Source organism: Musca autumnalis, unplaced genomic scaffold, assembly GCF_047663935.1.
Source record: "Musca autumnalis isolate F117 unplaced genomic scaffold, ASM4766393v1 scaffold_4, whole genome shotgun sequence".
Classification (NCBI taxonomy): domain Eukaryota; kingdom Metazoa; phylum Arthropoda; class Insecta; order Diptera; family Muscidae; genus Musca; species Musca autumnalis.
The window spans coordinates 87,246,455-87,273,808 of record NW_027411977.1 but is presented as its reverse complement, the minus strand read 5'-3'; the positions used below and the strand labels follow the sequence as shown (position 1 = coordinate 87,273,808).

Below are 27,354 nucleotides of genomic sequence, written 5' to 3'. Positions count from 1 at the left end.
TCAAATTGTGAATTTATCAAACATCATGTCTATATATTCTCGTTTTGGAATAAACTCCATATAAAATATTTCGCTACTTTTTTAACTCTAAATACTTTTCAAAAATAGGGAAAATGGATACATTTTAAATTAATTTTTAATAAGTTCCTAAACTTCATTTGCCATAAATATATGTTTCTAAGATTCAGATATCTACCTGAAGTTGACGGTTCCATTCTAAAATTGCCACTTTTGATGCGTAAAAAAATATTACTCTTTATACACCAAAAAATAATTTTTTATTATTAAAAATTCTTTAGCTTTATCACAGTGTAACTGTAGAAGTAAACGATATATGATATTGACATTTTGGTTAAAGACTTAGAATTTTGTACCATATTACCATGTAACGACAGTTATACCAAAAACCGAATTTAATTTGCTTTAATTAATCTCCATTTTCTTGCGATTTCAGCCCTTGTGCATCGCCATCATTTCATATAAATCATTATATATAATAACTATAACATAATGGTGGACCTGCACACATTGTCTTATGTAGGGTGAACACAGACATTAAACCAAAACACGTCATACTGTACAACAATAACAGGGAAAATGAAGACAAAAACCCCAAAATGCAAAAAATTTGACCCAAGGCTACTTCCACCATTTTTGGCATAACTCAAAATGCGCAAACAAGGCGCACGTTTTGTTTGCGCAATATCAAAGACAACAATCAAGAGAAAAATACAAAAAAAATTCTCACGACCTTCTCGACACTCTTTTTTGTTATACTCCAATACATTTCAAAATTATGCTAAATCTGGACATATTTTGAGGAATTTTTTAAACACATTTCTACAAGACTTTTTCAGTACAATTTTTTCCTAAAATATTAAGAATTACCTCTGCTTGAAATATCCATTTTGAAAATGCCAAGTTTATGTAGCAAAAACTACGTTATGGCGATTTAAAAGCAGCAAAACCTAATATTTTTCACCTGTTTCTTAAATTTTAAAAATATGTTCAACTTTAACACTGTGCTACACGAAAAGTAAACAACATACGACGTTGCTATTTTGGCTAGTGAGGTAGAATTTTGTACTCGTTAACCCTGTCAAGACAGATTATAAAAAATGTGTGTTTCAATTTTTCAATTAAGACCCGTTTTTTTTTTCAATATTGCCCCAACGTGCCAGATTGGATGATTTATTTTTTCCTATGTTGTACGATTTTCAAGATATATAAGTTTAATTTGGGAAATTGCACTAATGACATTGTTTTATAAGGATGCGATACAGTCTGTGCATTGTCTCAATTTGAACTTCTATATCTTAAAACGGTAAAAACTACGAAAATATCATAAAGGTCAATCTTGTGGAGTATTTTCACAGCTACAACATTTTCTTTAGACCCATTTTCATAGGACTCGCGGTTTCCAAGCAAAATCGTTAAAACCTAAATAACCCCTAAAAATGTGAACTTAAATCGCGATTTATTTGAAAATCCATCCGGCGATTTTTTTTTGTTTCTTGATATTTCTCATCTATGAGCATTGTAGTTTCAGAATCTGCAAAAACTTCCCAGGTGTAAGCACCTTCCATTTAAATTTGGTTAAGGCACACCGTGACCATTTGTATCAATCTTGTAGAGAATTTTCACTGCTACAACAGTTTCTTTAATCACATTTCGATATTGCTTGCAGTTTCCAAGCAAAATCGTGAAAACCTAAAAAAAGCCCTAAAAACTTGAAGTTTGACCGCGATTTATTTGAAAATCCCTCCGGCGATTTTTTTATACCCTCAGCCTTTAGGCTAAGAAGGATATTTACACTTTGATACGACCAAAAATGTGCCTCATCGAAATAATGGTTTTAGACCCCAAGTATGTTTGTACGATATCCGTTTTAGACAATTTTGAGTAGATCTAGCAATGTCCGTCCGTCTGTCTGTCTGGCACGCTGGTGCGCACGATAACTCTCGAACGGATCAATCGATTCGGTCCAAATTTTGGGTATCGAAATATTTTGTCCAGATTCGATTTAAGTTCGAAGATGGGCCATATAGGTCCACTCCTTCAGGTACCTCCCCCATAAATGTTCAAAAATTGTCGCAAAACTTGTGCGCACGATAACTCTTGTTGGGAATAACACACATCGTGTAATTTCTGCCAAACTTAGATGAGGTTCCAATATGGACTCAATCGATCCACTCCTTCGGGTACGTCCCACACAAAATTTCGGAAAAGTTCAGTTTTTGGACCTGGTCTCGAATCGCTTTGATTTTTGTTTACGCAAGTTGTGTTCGCTATCCGCTATACGACGCTGTAAGTTTCATTAGGGGCAAGTCCATACTTCCTGAGAAAATAGCCTGAAAGTTACAAAAAACCCTATGACACCGTGTGTAGTGGTTGGAGCGCAAGATAACTCTCGAACGGATCTGCCGATTCGGTCCAAAATTTGGCTTTCGAAATATTTTGTCCAAACTTAGTTCAAGTTCAAAGATGGATTGATTACATCGGTCCACTCCTTCCGGTACCTCCCCCACAAAAGTTCGGAAAATTTGTGCGTACGATAACTCTTGAAGGGAGTAACCGAGTTGGTCCATACTTTGCACATTATGAAATTTCTACCAGACTTAGATGATTACCTCCCACACAAAATTTCGGAAAAGTTCAGTTTAGGACCTGCTCTCGAATCGCCTTGGTTTTTGTTGTAACATCTTGTATTCACTGTCCCCTATAGGAAGGTACAAGTTTCCTCAGGGGCAAGTCCATACTTCCTGAAAAAATAGCCTGAAAGTTGAAAAACAAACCCTATGACACCATGTGTATGGGTGGAAGCGCAAGATAATTCTCGAACGGATATGCCGATCCGGCCAAAATTTGGCCTTCGTAATATTGTTTCCAAACTTAGTTAAAGTTCGTAGATAAGCCATATCGGTCCACTCCTTCAGGTACCTACCCCACAAAAGTTCAAAAATATTCGGAAAAATTGTGCGCACCATAACTCTTGATGGGAGTGACCGATTTGGTCCATACTTTACACATTCTCATAATATCTACCAGATATAGATCAGGTTCGAATATGGACTATATTTGTCCACTCCATCCCGTACCTCCCAAACAACATTTTGGATAAGTTCACTTCAAGACCTGATATTGAATCACTTCGATTTTTGTTGAAGCAACTTACATTGGCTGCCTCAATTACGATGGTAAAAGTTGTTTCAGGGGCAAGTCCATACTTCTTGAGAAAACAGCCCGAAGGGTACAAAAACCCCCTATGGCACCCCCATGGTCTATGTCGGTCCAATCCTTTATGTACCTTTTCCGCAAAATTTTTGAACTTTAATCCTAATCAACATTTTTGTCGGTTCATACGACCAAAATTTTGAAACCCCCTAAATACATAAGTTTTTTGTGAAAAAAGTGTTTCAATTTGCCCAGGCTGAGGGTATATCTCTGTCGGCAAAGCCGACTGATACTTTTTTACTTGTCATTTACAATATAAGCAACCAATGGCTTATGGAATTTAAGTTGAAATACTAAAAATACGCAATTTGGGCAGGTCCAATGTGGGTTTTTTATATTTCAAAAGCATTATGAATGGAACGCACAACATCTTCTGTATGAATTCACAACGAAAAACCATCAATATGATATTTACGGTATCCAATCACAACGACAATCTGTATGAAAATTGGGAAATATGGCCCTAAAACATATATATCAAAAACAAGTGCTGCTAAGAATGTTATATGTTATGGTTACAGATTTCTTTTATTCAGAGATCCATAATGAAATTTCAGTTGGAACATTTCTTTCTTTAACAATATTCCCAAAAAGTAAAGGATTTTGCTAGATTTTGATCCAGTATGGAATTATGTAAAATTAACAGTCCAAAATTAAAACATATAATTTCATCCTAATATATATAAATTTGTAATCTAATTTTTTAAGGAAATAGTATACTTAAATATATGGTTTATTTTGAAACTCATAGTGAAATTTTGTGTAGAATTTTTCATCCTTTGACACTTTTCACCTATAACCAAATTTCATATTACTTCCATGTACCAACTCGAAAAAAGAAGGAAAAATTTTTTATCAAAAAAATTGGGAAATATTTGCATGTTTTTTCAGCAAAATTGATACTGATATTTTCATCTTATAAAATGTAAATAGACATTTCATTTCTTTGGTGACCCATAGTGAAATTTGACGAAGAATATTTTTGTCTCTGACATCATCTCTATAAAATTATGTTTTGTGGGACAACTTTGAATAAACTTAGATGAAGTCCGACTTTAACCCTAAAACGTGTTTTTCATTTTTAGAGATTCCTGGCGATTAGACTAGAGTTACAGATTTGGTGTGTTCTGAGACCTATAGTAAAATTTTATGGCGAACAATTTTGTAGAGTATTTGGATTTGATACAATCACATGTTAAAGGAGTTTTTGAAAGATTTGTGAAAAAAAGGACAAAAAAGACCTCTTTGATGAACCGCATGAGGGTTAAAATTTTTAACAAAAATTTTGCCCACATACTCCTCCGTAGAGTTGCCAAAGACACTATATACCTGAAATGCAAAGATTCAAAGATATTTTAACTCGAATATTTCGAAAAAATTAAATATGTGCGGAACTTGCCCCGCCTATTTTGGTTACTTTCCGACGTAAACATTTAAAACGCCGATACACGTGTCTCATATTTTTAGCTCTACTTTCAGAATCTACTCGATTTTCCTGGTCATTTTTTTTTGTTGTCGCACAGTGTTATTTCACACACAATGCATACTTTATAGGGTCGATCAAAAAACGTTGCTAAAACCCTCAAAATACCGAAAATCGAGAGGGGGCTATACCGAAACATGGACCTATGTTAACAATTTTTGGTGAAGATATGTATTTTGTGTCCTCTTGGAATCTCAAACGCCAAGTTACTGGTAGTTCGGTCAAAAAATTTTGCTAACGCAATCAAAATACCGAAAATTGAGAGGTGCTATTATATAAACGAGGGCCGATATAGCCCATCTTCGAACTTGACCTGTCCATGGAAAAAAGACACTTGGGTTCAAAAATATAGTGTTCTAGCTCAATTATATGATAGGGTGCAGGGTATATAAAAAAAATTATGACTCTTACTGCAAATTTTATTCTGCACATCGCTTTAAGGAGCCAGAAAATCAAAATACATGCAGTTGTAATATTGAATTGGGTAAGATAATGACTACAGTGGCTCAGAAACTACAGTGGCTGCATAACTTGTTTTTAAAAAGCCGACATTTTGATGTAGAATTCGCTGATGACCATTTATTTCTACAGCAGCCGAAAATGTTTTATTCTATTTACCAAAACTGGAAGTTATAGAAGAATTGAAGAAGATAAATTGAAATGAATGGGAATAATTGTTGTAGCATTTGTAAATAAATGTTCCATTTGAGAACATGGATAATAATTAGACAGCGGAATTTTATGCAACCCCTATTTTTGGTCCGATTTATATCAAACTGTGGGGCTGGGCATATTTTTGGCTTCTGATTAAATTGCAATCGAAATATACGACATATGCAAAATGCATATAAATTTGCATATGCAAAATTTATGCATTTTACATATTTTCTTATGCAACTAATATTTAAATTATAGGCACAAAAATTTTTGTGTGTACAATTTTTCTGTTTAAAATTCTCTTCAGACAAGTCAATAAAATAAACAAATGTTTATCCACAGGCATGACCTTCAAAATACCGGAAGACGGGAGGTATCGTTCTATGAGGGCTATATGAAGGGCTTGACTAATACCGACAAGTTTCAGGGGAATGTTTATACCCCCAAGGAGGACTTAATACCAAATTTTAGCCATTTCGGAGGGATATTGAGGCCACAACTTTCAAAATACCAAAAATCGGAAGGTTCCGTTCTGTGGGCGCTATATGAATACGTGGACCTATGCGGACAAATTTCAGGTGTGAAGTTTCTTACCCCGAACGAAGAGTAAATACCAAATTTCAGTCATTTCGGGGGGATATTGAGGCCATAACCTTTAAAATACCAGAAATCCGAAGGTACCGTTCTATGGGGGCTATATGAAGACGTGGACCTATGCCGACAAATTTCAGGTGGAATGTTTTATACCCTCAACGAAGACTAAATATCAAATTTCAGTGTGCTATTGAGGCCACAATCTTCAAAATACCGAAAATCGGGAGGTACCGTTCTATGGGGGCTATATGAAGACGTGGACAAATGCCGAAAAATTTCAGGACAAAAGTTTTATAGCCCCATCGAAGACTAAATACGCAATTTCAGTCATTTCGGTGGGATATTTAGACCACAAATCCTTGTATATATTTTTGCATATGGTTTTGCATATGCTCATTTTATGCAAATATGTAAAAATAAGTCAAAATATGCACGATATGCTAAATTTAAAACGAGTTTCTGTCTAATCAGATTTTCTCTACCAGAATCCTAACCATATATGCATTTGCATAGGATTCCGCTGTCTAATAATAATAAATTAAAAACCTATTTTAATCTCAACTGCAAATTTACAAGGTGCCTGTAAACGGTTATCCCTTGCGTTTATTATTATTATTTACAACACAAGAAATAAAACACTTGTAATCTTTTTATATTTAATTGTATTTATTTAAATCTGATTTAAAATTTATTGTGAATAGTATTAATAATAATAAATATTATATCGTAAGCTTATAAAACTATTGTATTTGTAATGTATGTATGTGTGTGTGTCAGTGAACGGGTCTAATTATGTATGTATGTACGTTCTCATAGTACTTTATTTTTCAAAACTTTGAAATTACGCCCCAGGTAATAGAGGTCCAAAACAAAAAAGATAACCACGGACACATGCTCGTATATATGTAACATAATAATAAAAATAAGTTAATATATGCCTAATAAATAAAATATAAACTTAACAAAAATATTAGCACAATTTTCGGATGCAATTCAAAGAATTTGTAATCAATTAAAAACCCAAAAATGTTGAAATCGAACACCCTACATTGCAATTTCATAACTGGGCTTTTTATAAATTTCAATTGATTTCAAATTAAATACTTTTTGAATTTCAACCATAAACGGCTAAGACTTTTTGACTAGGAATTAGTTTTTTGCCAATAAACTATTACCATTACTCTAGACTAGGTTTTCCATCAACGTTCGTAGTCGTATCGTAAACTAGATTGTTCTTTTTCATGATGATAATTAATGATGGTATCGTAAATTATGATATAGTCGTATTTCGCGTACAATGTCTCGTATTTGAACTTAATGCTGTTGCGTCTGGCAAGTATATTTATTTTTTGGTTTTTAATTGTATTAAATAGTATTGTTTCTATTTGGTAAATTAGCTATTTGAAAAATACGCAATAATGAGTATTCTTTTTCTTTTTTGTTTACTCCAACCAACACCATTCGCCTTAATTCGATAGTATTGGATTTGGTTTGATTTTTTGGCAGGCTGTGTGGCTCTTTGACTGTTGTCCACTCGACCACATTAAAGCTTTTTATTTTGTGGGGAATTCGGGCCAGTAATTGATGTAGTATCGATGAGTACTGCCCTCAAATAGGCGATCTAACCAATTGCTAAGTCCATCTAAGAGATTACCTTCCAAGAGCACTCTTGGCTCATTATCTTCCGAATCATCGGAGTTGGCATCATTAAAGAAGGCTCCCACTTCAGGATCATCGGGACGACGTACCAGTTGTCGTGTAATTTTTTCCATTCGCTTAACACCCCGTGAAGTCTCAGGATGTTTGGCATGATACATGCAGAAATATTTACGATGGCCATTTAACGCCAGCACAGTACCCACACAATTTCTGGGATTGATATTTAGCGTCTTTGTATCACCAAGGCCTTGACGTAACAACTCCGAATACCATGACAGGCCCTTGTCAATTAGCATGTGACCAAACATAAGTGTTTTATTTTTGCGATAAGGCCACACTGCCTTGTGGAAGGGAGGAATTAGTTTTGGTCGTGATTGCAAGTCGGTTATTAGAATTATGGTGCGACAGCCTGGCTTGAGGAGTCTTATTAGACCATTATATTTCTCGGCCCTTAATTCATGCAGTCTTAGTTCAGGTTGCTGACGGTTTGTCTTGGCACCACCATTTGGAGACAATTCTCCCTTGGCCTTTAGGTTTTCTTCCTCGGCTCGAACAAAATAGACCATGACATAGCCCACGGCAAACATAAATGCAATGGTGCCCAATAGGGATAGTGCAGCCAGGACATGTTGCTCCTCTATGGTATCCACTAAGTAATCGTAAACGCCAAACACTTTATTGATGCAGTTGTGTATAAAGCCTTGGGCATGTTCATCCAAAAGATTCTTCACAAAGGCTTCATAACTCAAGGCCTCCGATGTTTTGAGTAGTTTTTGTACGGTATGATCTATTTGTTGCTTGGTGTGATTTATCAAATGATCCGTGGATGGATGGTCCTTAAGATCTAAGCTGGCATCATGTACCCATTCGTATTTAATGTGCGATGTATCTCGACGCCACAAAACAACAATGCGTAAAAGTTTTTCATTCTCAGATCCCTGTGAAATGGCATTGATAAAGTCCAGTTGTTTCTCCTTGTAGATGTAGGCAAAACGAACTTTCTCCATGCTAAAAGCACTTTGAAGCGCAATGTTACGCAAGGCGCCACGAGCAAAATTGTGTTCCTCCGAATTTTCTGTTATTAACACAACACAAAGTCGTTTTCGTGGACGATTCCACTCTGCTGGGCAAATACCCTCAAGTATCTCCTGTGATGATAGACGAGGCAACATTAGATACTGGTTCGATGATATGATACTATTCAAGGTCTGTGTGGGTATATCAGCCATAGACACACTGGCCACTGGTCTCTCTACAAATTCATTGAATATCAGCAGGGTATCTAAGTTCGGATGGATTTGGAATCTTTCTTTAATCTCTTTACAATGAAACTTCTCCAAGTGGACCACACCAAACTGCACACGATTTCGAAATTGGAAGGCAGACAGCAGGTAGCGTAGTCGTGTTTGATTGCGTGGCTCCAATATCAAAGCTCTGACCTTGTTATCCATCCATCCGTTTAAAAAGTCGTCAATATTACTATCATCGACTTGAGTAACCATACGATAGGGTAACTTTTTACGTACAAAGTCCACCACTTTCTGGGCACTAAGAGTGGTCTCACGATACACATAATTGTGACCATTAAGCACCAATATCAAGCCAGGCAAGTCGTTAAGGCCCGCTGTACGAAACAGTCTTTGTTCATGGGCTGCATTGACGCTGGCAAACTGCACACCCAACGGCTCCAAGATGTCAATCAACTTTTTAAATGCGCCCACCAGCCGTGTACAACGGAAACACCAATCATTGTAGAACATTATAAGATATGGAACACTTCGACTCTTCTCCAGAATAGTTTGCTCATAATAGTTGGTTGTTACCGACAACTTGTGATATATGCTAATGTCATGGTCGAAGTGGAATTGCTTGCCAAAGAACTCCTCAAGGGGGTCAGTTGCAAAACGACCATAGTTGCTGTAGTCGTGCTTCCCTTTGTACATATGCGAATCTTCATGGGTCACACCGTGCTGGTCATACAGACGTCGTCGATCTGAGTCACTCAGCAGTTCGTAGGCTTTTTTGATTTGCACAAATTTCAATTCAGCATCTGGATGACTATTTTTATCTGGGTGCCATTCTTTGGCCAATAGTTTATAGGCCTTTCGTATCTCCTGATTTGTGGCATGTCTATTTAGACCCAAAACTTTGTATGGATCCTCAGATATTTGAGCTATTGCGGAACTTACGATTATTATTAGTAGCAAAAAGATGAAATGTTTGTGATCGGAAGCCATGACGGCTATTTTCGGTGCAAAAAACTAATAATCCACCCAAAAAACCACCTATGCAAGGAAAATGAAAAATGAAAATTACCATATATTCTCAGGGTTGTATTTTTCACGTACATTTCTTCATTACCTCATTTCATATTTTCGGGGGTTATTTTTACTTATTTTTACCCCGAACGCGAATATTTCGAGCAAAACAAAACAGAGAAAATCACACACACACACTCGCAATTACCACCGCACAAGAAACTAGAGTTGTATAGTTCATGAACGAACTAGTTCAATTAAATGATTCATTGAAAAGAGCATATGACCTAGATCAAGTCGATATAGTTCATTACAGTTCACTGAAACGATTCACAATCTAGATCAACTTGTCGTTCACAGACGCCGTCGTCTGTGTTAAGTGATGTCTTCGTAATGTGATGAGTTTGTTTAAGTTTTGCATCAAGCTACATGGAATAGATTTCAGTTCACTGAAACGATTCACATTCTAGGGGGTCGATTATGGATAGCAACCCAACTCCGGTTGCGTTGCCGACAGCTAATTTCAAAATAGAAAATTCCGTTTCTGCATTGAAATTCATACTTTTTTACAATTAAATTAATATCTGAAGGTTCAAAACAGTGATGTTAAATGAATTTGATAAAAATTTCCGTCGTTTCACTCACTTTAATTGTATGATTTTCTCATCTGGCAACGCATCACAGTTGAGTTGGAATCCATAATCGACCCCTAGATCAACTTGTCGTTCACAGACGCCATCGCACAGTGTTGTCGCTTCCATACAAAAGTGGACAAAAATAGAAGGAGTTGACCTAGGTTGATGAATTTTTGCACAAGTACTTGTAAGGGCATAGGCATGAAAAATTTCAACTTTGGTCCATATCGGTTCAGATTTGGATATAGCCCCGTATATATCTTTCCCCGATTTTGCTATAACTCGGTAAATTTTGATCGAATAGCCAAATCTGAACCGATTTTTGTGAAAATCGGTACGGAGTTATAGCAAAATCGGGGAAAGATATATATGGGGGCTATATCCAAATCTGAACAGATTGCTTTGAAAATAGGTAGAGCTACTCAGGGGCTTAAGAAAATATTACGTATTAAATTTGAAGGCTATTCGATCAAAATTGACCGAGTTATAGCAAAATCGGGGAAAGATATATATGGGGGCTATATCCAAATCTGAACCGATTTTTGTAAAAAGCGGTAGAGCTACTCAAGGCCTAAGAAAATATTACATGTTAAATTTGAAGGCTATTCATCAAAAATTGAGCGAATTATAGCAATATCGGGGAAAGATATATATAGGGGCTATATCCAAATCTGAACCGATTTTTTGCTAAAATCGGGGAAACTACTCAGGAGCCTAAGAAAATAACACATACTAAATTTGAAGGCTATTCGATCAAAATTGAACGAGTTGTAGCAAAATTGGGAAAAGATAGATATGGGGGCTATATAAAATCTGAACCGATATATCTCAGAAGGTTGCAAGGATGGGCAGAACGTTTTTACACATTTTGATTTGGAAGATATGTCCAATTAACGGAAAACAGGAGCCAAGGTGGCAATAGGTGGCAATCAAAAGATCTGCTCTACTAAATATTAAGAATTTTGAATTTTTTTTATCAGATTTAAATTTTGATTTCTTGATAACGGTACATTGCCCATGTGCAGTTAATGTCAACTTTTTGTACTAAAACGTTATATTTATAGCCCACTCATCAAATCCCCATCCAAAACTTTTAGTATTATCAACAAATTTTTCAGAAAATGTTATTTTAAATGTCGCCTTATTTTCATATGATTATCGCCTTAGATTACCTGGGAAATATTTTTCATATTTAAAGAGCTATAACTTCATTATGAATGCACATATCGACAAAATTCTTTCAGATACCTTGTATCGGATGTGTTTACTGTAAGAAAAACCCATAAACATATGTAAAAGTAAACATCACATTTTTTTCGATTTTTGTCCACGCGGCAACACTGTGCGTCGTCTGTGTTAAGTGATGTCTTCGTAATGTGATGAGTTTGTTAAGTTTTGCATCAAGGTACATTGAATAGCAGTTCGAAAATGAAGATTTCTACAAAAACATAGATACACAATATATATTTCAATATGTCGAATCCATTAAGCTGAAAACAGATACAACGTTTGACTAAAGTTTTGCGTTGGGCGTCGAGAAAAAACAACAACAACAGGGCGACGACGATGCCAAAGACCAGCGTTTATCTGTTTGCCGGCATATATTTCAAATGAATTTGAATTTTTCGGCATCATGCCCAACAGTGTAAAAACGGCCAAAACGACACAAAACTTTACCCAAACGTTGTATCTGTTTACAGCTTTACCTATTGAATGTGCCTTGTTTGGATAGAAAAAAGGAAAAATAAAGCGCATTTTACACTTCCACTTTAAACAGGTGTTTTAGGAGTTTAGGTCATTTATTTGACAGATAATGTATGGAATTGACAACTTAAATGCTGCACGTTTTATAAAACATGTTAAATGTAAAATGCGTTTAAAAAGTATCTTTGAAACAAACAGGTTTTTCGAAATGACAATTTCTACACACACGCAACATAAGATTTTTTGCCAGTCATCTAAGTGAAGGACATTTTTCTTAAATTAATACCAATACGTAATATTTTTGTCCTGGGGCTGGATTCTTTTTCTATGAAAATTTGAAATGAAAAATATTTTCTTTATAATTCTTTTCATTTGGCATTTATTTTCTTTATAAAAGTTTTCATTTCACATTTCATAGAAACAGAATTGGAGTAGTTAGTTATTATTGTATTGTTTGTTTCTATTTGGTGTACACTTAACACTTAACCGGATTAAATAAACCCACTGGGTTTCAAATGTCAATTCCATAGCGCAAACGTCAAATAAATCCTCATTAGAGCCTTTTTGCCGGGTTAACCTTCTTTGTGAGGATTTATTTGACATATAACCAATGGAATTGACATTTAAAACCCAGTGGGTTTGTTAAATCCGGTTATATATAAACGTACTATAACCCGGAAAAAAACTCTAATCACTCATAGTTCGATTTTTTCATTCACGAGCAAATACTCGATCGAATCGAATGTCGTAATTAGGCCCCTGATCTGAATGATTGAACTGGGTAGTGAACTAAGAACAAGATCACTGAACTAGTTCTGTTAAAAGAGCTGAACTATTGAACTATATCTTTCGAATGAACAAGAAACCACAAATACCACCGTATCAATTCATGGCAGAACTACCAGGTAGTGGTATCACATCAGTAGTGGAATTCTGTAACTTATTTTTTGAGATACCGACAAAAATCGGTAACATTAAAACCCAAAATTATGAAGAAAATTATCAATAAAAGTTGGCAGCACTGTTTCTATCGGTAGAATTTAACAACAGCTTTATTTTGGTTGTTAACTTACCGAAAAATTTCGTTAATTACAACAATTATGAGCAATTTAATTTTACCGATATTTGTCGGTAACTCGAAAAATGTGTTACAGAATTCCACTACAGCTGATCGAATATGAAAAGTCAAATCCCTTTATAAAAAAATTATTTTTGTTGTAATTTCCCCAACAACCTAAAGAAAGTTTTGACATAACATATTCAAAATTTTACGATGCCACTACCTGGGTAATTGTGCCATGGTATCAATTGGAATTTTTTGTTGGCGATTGGGCGTCTGAGCGATGGGATTTAATAAATCCAGTATAAATCCCGCATCATTTACATATAGCATTAGGAGGATTAAAGTGACAGTCCGTTATTTTTTGTTTACATTTAAATACACGTTATTTGTATTTAATCATTTTCCCAACGAGTATTTTGTGAAAACTCAAATTTCTGTAGCTTTCTTTGTTATTCCCATCCTATTTGCTTTATTTGATTTCACTCTTTCTCACAAACGAATTATTTATTTTGTTTTATCAATTCAATTTGCAAAATGTAATGGATGACTCGTAAAATGTGTTTTTTTTTTCTAAAAATCAGTGTTGTATAGGAGGATTAGTGCGGGATTAAAAACAAATCCAGTCAATATGAGGATTTCATTTTGTATGGTAATACGGCGTTTATATTATAGTTTTTTGCAGGGTTAACCTTCTTTATTAGGATTTATTTGAAGTATACACAATGGAAATGACATTAGAAACCCAGACCCTCTGGGTTAACCCGGTTATATGTAAACGGCCTATAAATGTGCTAGATTATGACCGGATTAGCATATACTGCTTGGTTTACATTTACGAAATCCACTCGATTTCATCTGTCAATTCCTTTGTGTATACGTCAAATGAAAACTCATCTGAAATCGATTGGATTTCGTTTGACGTTTGAGCAATGGAATTGACAGTTGAAATCGAGTGGATTTCGTAAATGTAAACATGGTATAAAATCTAATAATGCGCTATGTCCGGCAAATTAGTCCATATCTAAATGGCATATAACGACGCTCTTTTACCCTGCGTTTACACATTAAAGGACAGTTATGTTCATGTATTGATTGTCAAAAACCCAAAACATTTATTATGCCTGCTCGTGTACTCGAAATTTGACAGTTTATAAATGAAAAGTTGCTGAAAAAGTGTTTCAGCAACATTTAGTAAAAATTATTAAGTAAAAGGAGTGTCGCGTTACAAAAACCACATGAAAACTTCTAACACAAACTTGGCATCACTTACACATTTTTCATGTGGTTATTGTTTTCAAAGCGCCGCGCGTCACAAAGCGGACCGTATGTATTTGGCCCATAATGGCCCCGGCACATACGGCCCGTTGTGCGACGCGTTGAAAACAAAAGCCACGTGAAAATGTGTAAGTGATGCCAAGTTTGTTTTTGAAGTTTTCAACAAGTTTGCTTCTTAAGTCTTTGTATTATCGTTATATTTTTTATTATTCGTGATATGGAAAAGCATAAACTGATGAGTTTGTTTAATTCTAGAGGAAAATTTATGGAAATGGAATGAAAAATTGGTCTATAATTATCATATATAGTTTACGAATTAGCCAATTTTGAAGTATATGGTGGTGTCCATATAATTTGAAATGCTCATAATAATAAGAGTTTGAAAAATAATTTCTGTTTTGTATGCAGACTATAAACCTGATAATATTGTCCTTCATCGAATAAATAAAATTATCATCATCGATATTTGAACAGATATTCGCCTGATATCTTACAAATTCCTAATATGTAATATGTCTATTCACCAAATAATGTGTCAATCTCCTCTTAATTCAAGTCCAATCGAGTGGATTTCGTAAATGCAAACTTAGAGGTAGTTTACACTATCTATCAATGTCATATGACACGAAATAAAAACAGTCCATAGCTACACACGCAGGCAATGTGGAAACATAAATTTATTACATTTTTGCTGGTGTGGACGCGCAAAGTAAATGGCGTAAGGAAAATCTCCAATATTGCACATATTACCAACTATATAATGATGGAAAATGTCATGTCATATGACATTTACATATAGTGTAAACTACCCCTTACTATAACTTTGCCAATCTAGCTATTTATTTGTGTCATTTCTGGTAGATGAATAAAAGACAATGTGCTCCCAAGTTTAAATTTTTCTTTATTCATCTACCAGAAATGACACGAAATTTTACTCAAACGTCGGATGTGTTTAGGGCTTTAAGGTGAGAACACAATGTGAAATTCATGTTTACTCAAGCCTCTATTTCTGTAAAAGAATAATAGTACGTTTATATATAAACGGATTTAACAAACCCACTGGGTTTTAAATGTCAATTTCATTGGTTATATGTCAAATAAATCCTCACAAAGAAGGTTAACCCTGCAAAAGGCTATAATATAAACATGGCCTAAAGAAATCAAGGATACCATTTGTATTAGTTAGTGCCTGACCTTTATTCGTTTACATGAAATTTAGCGTGAAGCAAGCAACAAAGTTTATTGTATTTTAACCTTTATACCCCAGGGTTTTATTACACAAAGTTTATTAGCCCCATTGTGCATTCCAATACTTTAACGACATTTGACGGCGCATGTACGCTGTCGGTTACGCCGTCAATTAGGCATGGCGTGAAGCAGTTGTAAATACAAAAATCACATTTGACAGTTCCAGTCAGACGAATATTTTTTCACGGCTTGTGAAATGTAGAAAAATTATAGATTTTAGAACGAAAACAAGTGAAAATTAAGCAGACCAAGTGAATGTAGTGAAAATCGACAAAAAATTAAATTGAATTCCTTAATGAAGAGAACGGAAATCATGTCGACGACATCGATTGTGCAACAATTTGTGACTGGGCTGAAGTCCCGTAATCGCGTTGTGCAGAGCAAGGCTGCACAAGATCTATTTCTTTATGTTAAGACCGAACTGCGAGAAATGTCCCAGGAGGAGTTGGTACAGTTTTTCGATGACTTCAATCATCAAATATTTAGCATGGTTATGTCTACCGACATAAATGAAAAGAAGGGTGGTGTTTTAGCCATAAGTGAGTATTATCGTATTGGGTTCGACTGAGGCTCCTCCAGGGGCTAATTGCGCTAATTGCGAAATAATTGTTTTGGTATATTTTTTCAGAATGCCTAATCAGTGGTGATGTTGTGAATACCATGAAACGTATAACTCCTTACTACAATCATTTACGTGATTTATTGCCTTGCAATGATGTCTCGGTCATGGAAATTGCCGCTCGCACTCTTGTCAAGTTGGCGAATTTGCCGGGTTCTAAGGGTGCTGAATCCTTTGAGTTCGATATAAAAAGAGCATTTGAATGGTTAAGTGGTGACAGACATGAGGTATGGAAAACTAAATGTAGATTGAAACTATGTACATATACATAAGTATAAAACTGTTTGGTCTTTTTTCTTTAAGTATCGCCGTCATGCTGCTGTTTTTATATTGCGCGAGTTGGCCGTTGCAATGCCAACATATTTTTATCAACAAATATCTACATTCTTTGATCACATTTTTAATGCAATTTTCGATCCAAAGCCTGCTATACGAGAATCTGCCGGTGAGGCGTTACGGGCTGCTCTCATAGTAACAGCCCAACGTGAAAATACAAAACAATCAAGTGAACCACAATGGTATAAAATTTCTTATGCAGAAGCTTGTAAAAGTTTCAATGAAGATATAAATGTCACACAAAAAGAACCGAAAGGTATGACACGTGATGATCGTATTCACGGTAGTATGATCATTTTCAACGAACTATTTCGTTGTTCAAATGCTACGTGGGAGCGTCGTTATAATTCCCTAAAAGCCTTGTTGCCTGACACAATGTCTGGAAAGTTGGGCGATGGGTCAACAACTTCATATCTAAGCGGAGGTAATAGTGGCAGCAGTTCCGGTAGCAGCAGTCATCAACTAACAACAATAGTACCTCGACTAAAGGCGCCATTTGTTAAGAAAATGGGTTCTACACGGTTGGTGGAACTGGGCGAGAGCCAACAAGGCAGTCACAAATTTACTGGGGTAAGTTTTTTGAGTGTAATTTTATGCAGTTTTTTATTCATTATTCGGCATACTTTACTCAACGGAGAGGATAGAATTTTATCTAGCGGCACCGTAGAGGTTTATACACCAATTGAACATGGTATCTATCCAAAATGTGGACCAATGACTAACAAGCAAACTTGTATGCGATAATAAAGCAAACTCAGAAATTGCAGCCAATATTTTTAATTTTAATTTATTTTATTTTACAATATGGTGATCTGCCAATTGGAAATTTTCTGATACATCTAAGATCTAAGACTATACACAGACAATTGCTCCTCAAAATATTTACAAAACTAATTTGTCATAATTTCTTCTTTCTTTTAGTCCAATGTTCTTGAGTCATCTTATGCCCGTGAAGTTATAATGGAACACTATACCGTCATCTGTGATAATATCATAGAACAAAGGCTCTCAAAATCGACATATGTCCAACAAGCCTTGCTACAAATTCTACCTCGATTGGCGGCAATAAATCGCGAAGTTTTTGTACAAAAATACTTGAATAAGTGTATCAATCATTTGTTGAATGTGCTCAAAAGCAAGGAGAAAGATCGTAATGTGGCCTACATAACAATTGGCTTTATAGCTGTTGCCGTGGAGCGTGATATAAACAAACATTTGAAGACAATAATGTCGGCAATAAAAATGGCACTACCAGCCAAGGATGCAACGAATAAACGTAAAACTGCCATTGATCCAGCAATATTTGCCTGTATAACTTTGCTTGCGAATGCTGTTAAGGCTGGCATTACCGAAGATATTGGTGAAATTTTGGAACAAATGTTTTCCACTGGTTTATCGCCGGCTTTGACCGTTTGTCTAAGAGAATTGGCTGAAAATGTGCCAGATTTGAAATCGGCCATTGCTGAAGGCTTGACTGGAATTCTATCTCAGATATTGATGAATAAACCAATTGTTACGACCTACGGCACAATAATGCCCATGAACACTTCTATGGATTCATCCACCAATTTATCCCAGGATGTGGCAACAATAGTCTTGGCACTACGTACTTTGGGCACTTTTAATTTCGAGGAACAAAACATGTTGGACTTTGTACAGCGGTGAGTCACACATTTCCTTATATTTTTCTTATCCTCCTAAATTTTTTCATTTTAGATGTGCGGATTATTTCATTAATCATGAGCAACAGGAAATACGTTTAGAAGCGGTTCAAACCTGTACCCGTCTTTTAAAGTTGGCTGTCCAACAGGCCGATAGCAGTGAAAATTCAAAAACTCTCAGCGACACGGTTTCCCATGTTATTGAACGTCTTCTAATTGTGGCCATAACCGATATGGATTGCAATGTTCGTGTACGCATCTTACGTTCGCTAGATGAGACCTTCGATGCTGAATTGGCACAACCAGAGTCTCTCAGTGCTCTCTTCATAACATTGAATGATGAAATTTTTGAAATTCGTGAATTGGCCATGGTCACAATAGGTCGTTTGTCTGCCATGAATCCCGCATATGTAATGCCAAAATTGAGACGAGTTTTGGTCCAGTTACTTACCGAATTGGAACACTCTGGCATGAGTCGTAACAAAGAACAAAGTGCCCGAATGCTGGATCACTTGGTTATAAGTACACCACGTTTAATATCCTCATATATGAATCCGATATTGACAATTTTGGTACCCAAACTACGAGAACCAGAATCAAATCCAGGTGTTATACTGAATGTCTTGAGAGCAGTGGGTGATTTAGCTGAGGTGAATGGTGGCTCCAATGAAATGGAATTGTGGGCCGATGAATTGCTTTCGATACTACTGGAAATGTTGGGGGATGCTGGATCACCGGATAAAAGAGGTGTAGCCCTGTGGACATTGGGCCAATTGATAAGTGCCACCGGACGTGTTGTAACTCCCTATCACAAATATCCAGTATTGATTGATATTCTCATAAACTTCTTAAAAACCGAACAACGTAGATCCATACGTAGGGAAACCATACGAGTTCTTGGCCTACTGGGTGCCATGGATCCCTATAAACATAAAATGAATAAGGGTCTTATTGACAGTCAGAAGGACAGTGTTCTGATCTCACTTTCCGACTATAAGGTGGAAGAGAACCAGGACATATCTACGGCGGAGTTATTGGTCAATATGGGTAATATTTTGGATGAATACTATCCGGCAGTGGCTATTGCAGCCCTGATGCGTATTTTACGTGACCCCACCTTATCCAGTCGTCACACAAGTGTGGTGCAGGCTGTTACTTATATCTTTCAAAGTTTAGGCATTAAATGTGTCCCATATTTATCGCAAGTTTTGCCTAGCCTTTTGGAGAATGTTCGAACTGCCAACAACAATTTAAGAGAATTTCTCTTCCAACAATTGGCCATTTTGGTGGAGATTGTGCGGCAACACATTATCACCTACATGAATGACATTTTCAAGTTGATCAAGGAGTTTTGGACCAACAACACTCCCCTACAAGTTACCTTGATCAATTTGATAGAACAAATTGCCGTTGCCTTGGGTGGTGAGTTTCGTAACTACTTGGCCCAATTAATACCACAGATCCTCAGGGTGTTGCAACATGATAATTCCAAAGATCGCAATGTTACCAGACGCTTACTGCAAGCTCTGCAAAAGTTTGGCAATAACTTGGATGACTATTTGCATTTAATTGTGCCGCCGATTGTGAAGCTGTTTGATTCGCCCTATGTACCGCAACAGGTTTCCCATTGCGCATTGGAAGCCATTGACAATTTGGCATGGAATTTAGACTTCACTGATTTCTCCTCGCGTATCATTCATCCTTTGGTGCGTGTACTGGACGCTGACGCTGAGCTAAGGGACCAGGCAATGTCAACCCTATGTTCATTGGTTATACAATTGGGCAAGAAATACTTGGTATTTGCCCCCTTGGTTAATCGCACCATTGCTAAGCACAGAATTGTCAATCCTCAATATGAAAAGCTGATGGCGAAGCTCCAATCAAATACCACTATGTGTTTCGAAGAAGAGTTCCTTATGCGACAGGCGAAATTTAAACAGACAACAGCTGCCAATGTGATGAGTGATGCCAATACCACCATTAAGAAGTTGAATGTGTCCACCAAACAACTATGCATGGCGTGGCAAGTAAATCGCCGTGTCTCCAAAGATGATTGGGTGGAGTGGTTGAAGCGTTTATCTATAGGTCTGCTCAGAGAATCACAGTCACATGCTTTACGTGCCTGTCGTGTACTTGCCGAGGATTACGATAAACTGTTGAGAGATCTCTTTAATGCTGCATTTATCTCATGTTGGTCAGAATTAAAACCTGAACACAAAAACGAATTGACCCAGTCACTGATTCAAGCTTTGCAGGTAACCGATATGCCCGAAATAACCCAGACCATATTGAATTTGGCTGAATTCATGGAACATTGTGACAAAGATCCCATACTTATCGATCCCAAGCTATTGGGCACAAGAGCTATGGCCTGTCGTGCCTATGCCAAGGCATTGCGTTACAAAGAGGAAGAGTTTATGACTCATAAAGATCCACATGTTTTTGAGTCGTTGATATTGATTAACAATAAATTACAGCAGAAGGAAGCTGCCGAAGGTTTGCTGACAACCTATCGCAATTCGGTTGGCAGTGAGAATCCACGATTTAAAGACGAACTCAAGGTTCAGGGTAGATGGTATGAAAAGTTGCACAACTGGGATCAAGCCCTTATACATTACCAACGAAATTTACGCCAAGATAATGCCGATCTAGAATCTCGCCTGGGTAGTATGCGTTGTCTGGAGGCACTGGGTGAATGGTCTCAGTTAAGTAAGGTATCCAAACAGGAATGGGATACATTAAACAAGGATATCAAGTCCAAGGCCGCACCTTTAGCCGCTGTGGCTGCCTGGGGCCTACAGGACTGGGAATCTATGCAGGAGTATGTGAAATGTATACCAGAAGACACCCAGGATGGTTCGTTCTATAGGGCCGTGCTCGCTGTACACCATGATGAATTCGAGTTGGCTCAGCGTTTGATCGATGAGACCCGCGATTTGCTCGACACTGAACTGACATCAATGGCTGGCGAATCATATGAAAGGGCCTATGGAGCCATGGTTTGTGTGCAAATGTTGGCCGAATTAGAAGAAGTAATACAATACAAGCTGATACCAGAAAGGCGGGAACCTCTCAAGAACATGTGGTGGAAACGTCTACAAGGCGGTCAACGTCTGGTGGAAGATTGGCGCCGTATAATACAAGTCCATTCGTTGGTGGTGCGTCCACATGAAGATATCCACACATGGTTGAAATATGCCTCTCTATGCCGCAAATCTGGTTCATTGCAACAATCCCATAAGACATTGGTTATGCTACTCGGCGTAGACCCCACAGAGAATCCCAAGGATCCTCTGCCATATAATTTACCTCAAGTTACATATGCCTATACCAAACACATGGCTGCATCCGAAAAAATGCAGGAGGCCTATGATCAACTAAGCCGCTTTGTCAACACTTACAGCAGTCAGCTGAATTGTATGCCGGATGCATACAAACAAGAGGACCATCGTCTTTTGGCTCGATGCTATCTACGTTTGGCCACTTGGCAAAACAAATTACAAGGTTTGGATCCCGATGCAGTGCAGGGAGCATTGGAATGCTTTGAAAAGGCCGCCGAATACGATCCCAACTGGTACAAGGCTTGGCATTTATATGCTTATATGAACTTTAAAGTGGTTCAGGCCCAAAAACAGGCTTTGGAAAATCTAAAGTCACCCATGGATCTACACAACACAGCTTTGCTAATAGAAAAAGAGAAAATGATCATTGAGCAATATGCGGTGCCTGCAGTACATGGTTTCTTCCGCTCCATCAGTCTCATAAAGGGAAATTCCCTGCAGGATACTCTGCGTTTACTAACACTTTGGTTTGATTATGGCCACCATTCGGAAGTATACGATGCTTTGTTGTCCGGCATGAAGCTGATTGAAATAAATACCTGGTTGCAGGTTATACCTCAGCTGATAGCTCGCATTGACACACATCGTAATTTGGTGGGTCAACTGATCCATCAACTGCTGATCGACATTGGTAAAAATCATCCACAGGCTTTGGTATATCCTCTGACAGTTGCATCCAAATCCGCCTCAATGGCCCGCAAAAATGCTGCTTTCAAAATTCTGGATTCCATGCGTAAACATTCCCCCACTTTGGTGGAACAGACCATGATGATAAGTGAAGAACTGATTAGGGTAGCCATTTTGTGGCATGAACAATGGCATGAGGGATTGGAGGAAGCATCGCGTTTGTATTTCGGTGATCGTAATATTAAGGGAATGTTTGATATATTGGAGCCGCTGCATTGCATGTTAGAGCGGGGACCTCAAACTCTCAAGGAAACATCATTTTCTCAGGCGTACGGACGGGAACTGACAGAAGCCTATGAATGGACCCAACGTTATAAGTCATCGAATGCCCTTACCGATTTAGATCATGCTTGGGACATATATTACCATGTATTCCAAAAGATATCACGACAATTGCCACAGTTAACCTCTTTGGAGTTGCCTTACGTTTCACCCAAGCTGTTGGCGTGCAAAGACTTGGAATTAGCTGTGCCGGGCTCATATAATCCGGGCCACGCACTAATTAGTATCAGTTACATCAAAACGAATCTACAAGTTATCACCTCTAAACAAAGACCTCGCAAGTTGTGCATACGCGGTTCGAATGGCAAGGACTATATGTATTTGCTCAAGGGTCACGAGGATCTGCGCCAGGACGAACGTGTCATGCAACTTTTCTCATTGGTCAATACGTTGCTACTCGACGATCCCGACACCTTCCGCCGTAATTTAGCCATACAGCGTTATGCTGTTATACCATTGAGCACAAATTCCGGTCTCATTGGATGGGTACCACATTGTGACACCTTACACACCCTGATAAGAGACTACCGCGACAAGAAAGGAATTCCACTTAATCAAGAGCATCGCACCATGCTTAGTATATCTCCCGACTATGACCACTTGACGCTGATGCAAAAAGTGGAAGTGTTTGAATTTGCCTTGGCCCAAACACCTGGCGATGATCTGGCCAAGTTATTGTGGTTAAAATCACCCTCATCAGAGGTGTGGTTCGAACGACGTACTAATTATACCCGTTCTTTGGCCGTAATGTCTATGGTTGGTTATATTTTGGGCTTGGGTGATCGCCACCCCTCCAATCTTATGTTGGATCGCATGAGTGGCAAAATATTGCATATCGATTTCGGTGATTGCTTTGAAGTGGCAATGACTCGAGAGAAATTCCCCGAAAAAATACCTTTCCGTTTGACTCGAATGCTTATCAAAGCTATGGAGGTGACTGGAATTGAGGGAACCTACAGACGAACCTGTGAAAGTGTAATGATGGTGTTGCGCCGTAATAAAGACTCTCTAATGGCTGTCCTCGAAGCCTTTGTCTATGATCCGCTGTTGAACTGGCGTCTATTAGACACGGAAACAAAGAATCATCGAACCAAAAATGCAAATGACAATACACACAATGCCACAGGTATTGCGGGTAATGCGGCCGTGAGCCTAAGTAATTCCGTCGATGACAATATGTTGCACAGTAACACCATGGCCAAATCAAAGGCTTATGATGCGCAATTTTCTACTGCTCTTTTGGCTGGTAATGCCAATAATGCTGACATAACGAATAGCAAGGCAAGCAAGGTCATAAAACGGGTCAAGCGTAAATTGACAGGTACCGATTTCCAGGCCCAGACGAGTTACACAGTGCAACAACAAGTAGATTTGTTGATACAACAGGCCACAAATAATGAAAATCTATGCCAGTGTTACATTGGTTGGTGTCCGTTCTGGTAATTTTCCAAATGGAGAAAATGAAGAAGAAAACGAAAAACGAAAGAGAAATCTTAAAGATTTCTTCATAAATACTTTCGATACGACTTTTTTAACAACAGTACTTTTTCATATTTTTATCAAAATGTCATTTAATTATTTTTCGAAAATTTCTTTCAAAGATACTTCTCCTTACAGTTATTCTTTGTAGTAAATAAGTTTATACTATTGTATGTCGTTGTGTGCAAGCAAACATTTACTTATCACAAATCTTTTTTTTTTCTATTTGAGTCGTCTTTTTTAAGTCCGCTATTTCTTGGTAATTTTTAAGTATTATTCTTAAGAGCATTCATTCGTTAGCAATACAAAACATTTTCTGTATTTATGTTTAATGTTCAAATTTGCTAATGCTGCACCATCTAGTCGTAGACGTGTGCTTCACATTATAAAACATATTTATGCAAAATTACATCATTTTTAAAATATTTCACAAAGAAAACATAAACGCATTATAATAAATATACTATTATCGAAAATAACTATCTTTAGAACGTAGGAAATAATGTAATTTTTATTTGTCATACATTTATAAAAATGAATTAATAAAAAAACACAAAAATATAATTTCTAGATTATTTTTCGGGGAAGTTTTTGTCTTATCTTCTGTGGGATGGTATGCAATATGCATTCTAACAACATGGCATATACGTTCAAAAATACTTTCATAGCAGATATGAACATAAAGGTGCTAACTTCCGAAATTTCAGTTACTTTGCAAATGATTACGTATTGTGTTTTATAACGCCGTTATACTTACACAGCAAAAAGTACTCATTACAAAAGTCCTTACTAACCCATTATTTTAACAAGTGAAAAAGTATCAGTCTGCTTTGCCGACAGAAATATACCCTTAGCCTGTGAGGATAGAAATACTTTTTTTCCCAATACTTTGGGGGTTTTCAAAATTTTGGGCGTATGAACCGATAGGATTAAATCTTGGGCTTTTTAGGGCTTTTTATTACACTAGCCTACGAAAAACAAAACCTTCGGTAAAAATGTCTAAAGGATCCTCGAACAGACCCTTAACGATACAGAAATGTTGAACATTTGTGTGGGTGGTACCACAAGAATTGGAGAGATAGGGTCCAAATTTGTATGAGAATTCGCGCGTACCATTTTAGCGAATATTTTCGAACTTTTGTGGGGGAGGTACCGGAAGGAGTGGACCTATAAGCACCACCTTCGAATTTCATCTAATATTCGATTAAAAGCTTTAATCGCAAAAAATGAGTGAATAAATAAATATCCACAGTGTGGACGGAAGCAGTATTCGGTTCGAGCTCTCCAGCCACTACATATGGTACCATAGGGGTTTTTACAACTTTCGGACTGTTTTCTCAAGAAGTATGGATTTACCCCTGAAAAACTTTCACCGTCTAAGTTGAGGCAGCGAAAGCAAGTTGCTTCAACATAAACCAAAGTGATTCGAACGCAGGTCTTAAAGTGAACTTATCCGAAATTTTGTGTAGGAGGTACCCGAAGCAGTGGACAAATATTGTCAATATTCGAATCTGATCTATATCTGGTAGATATATTAGGATGTGTAAAGTATGTACCAAATCGGTCACTCCCTTCAGGAGTTATCGTGCGCAAAATTTTTCCGAACATTTTTGAAGTTTTGTGGGGGAGGTACCTGAAGGAGGGGCCGATATAGCCCATCTTCGAATTTAAACTATGTTTTGATAAAATATTACGAAGGCCAAATTTTGGATCGAATCGACAGATCCGTTCGAGAGTTATCTTGCGCTCCAACCACTACACAAGGTGTCATAGGGGCTTTTTGCACCTTTCCGGCCATTTTCTCAGGACGTGTGGACTTGCCCCTGATGAAACTTTTACCGTCGTATGGGGGAAGTGAATACAAGTTGCTGCAACAAAAATCAAAGCGATTCGAGAGCAGGTCCAAAAACTGAACTTATCCGATGTGCAAAGTAGGGACCAAATCGGTTACTCCCTTCAAGAGTTATCGTGCCCACAAATTTTCCGAACATTTTGGAACTTTTGTGGGGGAGGTACCGGAAGGAGTGGACCGATATAGCTCATCTTCGAACTTAAACTAAGTTTGGACCAAATATTACGAAAGCCAAAATTTGAATCGAATCGGTTCATCCGTTCGAGAGTTATCGTGCGCACCAGCCAGCCAGACAGACGGACGGACATTGCTAAATCAACTCCAAATTGTCTGAAACACATTTCGTCCAAACATACTTGGGGTCTAAAACCATTATTTCGATGGGGCACATTTTGCCCGTATGAAAGTGTATATGGCGAAAACCAAAAATCCTTTGCAATTCCATTTGAAAAAAATTAAAAAAAAATTTTTGCGAGCACATCTACAATTTTTGGCATAAAGGTTGAGAAAACAAGTAAAAAAGTATCAGTCGGCTTTGCCGACAGAGATATACCCTCAGCCTGTGCAAATTGAAACACTTTTTTCACAAAAAACTTATGTATTTAGGGTGTTTAAAAATTTTGGTCGTATGAACCGACAAAGATGTTGAATAGGATTAAAGTTCAAAAATTTTGCGGAAAACGTACTTAAAGGAATGGACCGACATAGACCATGGGGGTGGCATAGGGGGTTTTTACACCCTTCGGGCTGTTTTCTCAAGAAGTATGTTCTTGCCCCTGAAACAACTTTTACCATCGTAATTAAGGTAGCGAATGTAAGTTGCTTCAACAAAAATCAAAGTGATTCAATAGCAGGTCTTAACGTGAACTTATCCAAAATTTTGTGTGGGAGGTACGGGATGGAGTGGACAAATATAGTCCATATTCGAATCTGATCTATATCTGGTAGATATTATGAGAATGTCTAAAGTATGGACCAAATCGGTCACTCCCATCAAGAGTTATAGTGCGCACAATTTTTTACGAAGGCCAAATTTTGGCCGGAATCGGCATTTCCGTTCGAGAATTATCTTGCGCTTCCAGCCATAAACATGGTGTCATAGGGTTTGTTTTTCAACTTTCAGGCTATTTTTTCAGGAAGTATGGACTTGCCCTTGAGGAAACTTGTACCTTCGCATAGGGGACAGTGAATACAAGATGTTACAACAAAAACCAAGGCGATTCGAGAGCAGGTCCTAAATTGAACTTTTCCGAAATTTTGTGTGGGAGGTACTCGAAGGAGTTTACC

General features: G+C 37.3%; 2 protein-coding genes across 3 annotated transcripts; one reads left to right on the top strand and one right to left on the bottom strand.

Annotated features, from left to right (window-relative positions):
- Nucleotides 1–7,396: 7,396 nt before the first annotated feature.
- On the bottom strand, nt 7,397–10,094 carry l(3)80Fg (dnaJ homolog subfamily C member 16 l(3)80Fg). 2 transcript variants are annotated; one of them, XM_073981112.1, is made up of 2 exons: nt 9,976–10,094; nt 7,397–9,912 (listed from the first exon to the last, which is right to left on the bottom strand). In XM_073981112.1, exon 2 carries the CDS (start codon nt 9,862–9,864, stop codon nt 7,522–7,524), a length of 2,343 nt encoding a protein of 780 aa, XP_073837213.1. In that variant the 5' UTR covers nt 9,865–9,912; nt 9,976–10,094; the 3' UTR covers nt 7,397–7,521. The 2 variants fall into 2 exon arrangements, with proteins under 2 accessions (XP_073837213.1, XP_073837212.1); XM_073981111.1 differs by having other exon boundaries at nt 9,989–10,074.
- A 5,850-nt stretch (nt 10,095–15,944) lies between these two features.
- On the top strand, nt 15,945–24,779 carry mTor (serine/threonine-protein kinase Tor). Its single transcript, XM_073986569.1, has 5 exons — nt 15,945–16,349; nt 16,439–16,656; nt 16,733–17,335; nt 17,687–18,426; nt 18,482–24,779. Exons 1-5 carry the CDS (start codon nt 16,106–16,108, stop codon nt 24,177–24,179), a joined length of 7,503 nt encoding a protein of 2,500 aa, XP_073842670.1. The 5' UTR covers nt 15,945–16,105; the 3' UTR covers nt 24,180–24,779.
- Nucleotides 24,780–27,354: the final 2,575 nt, after the last annotated feature.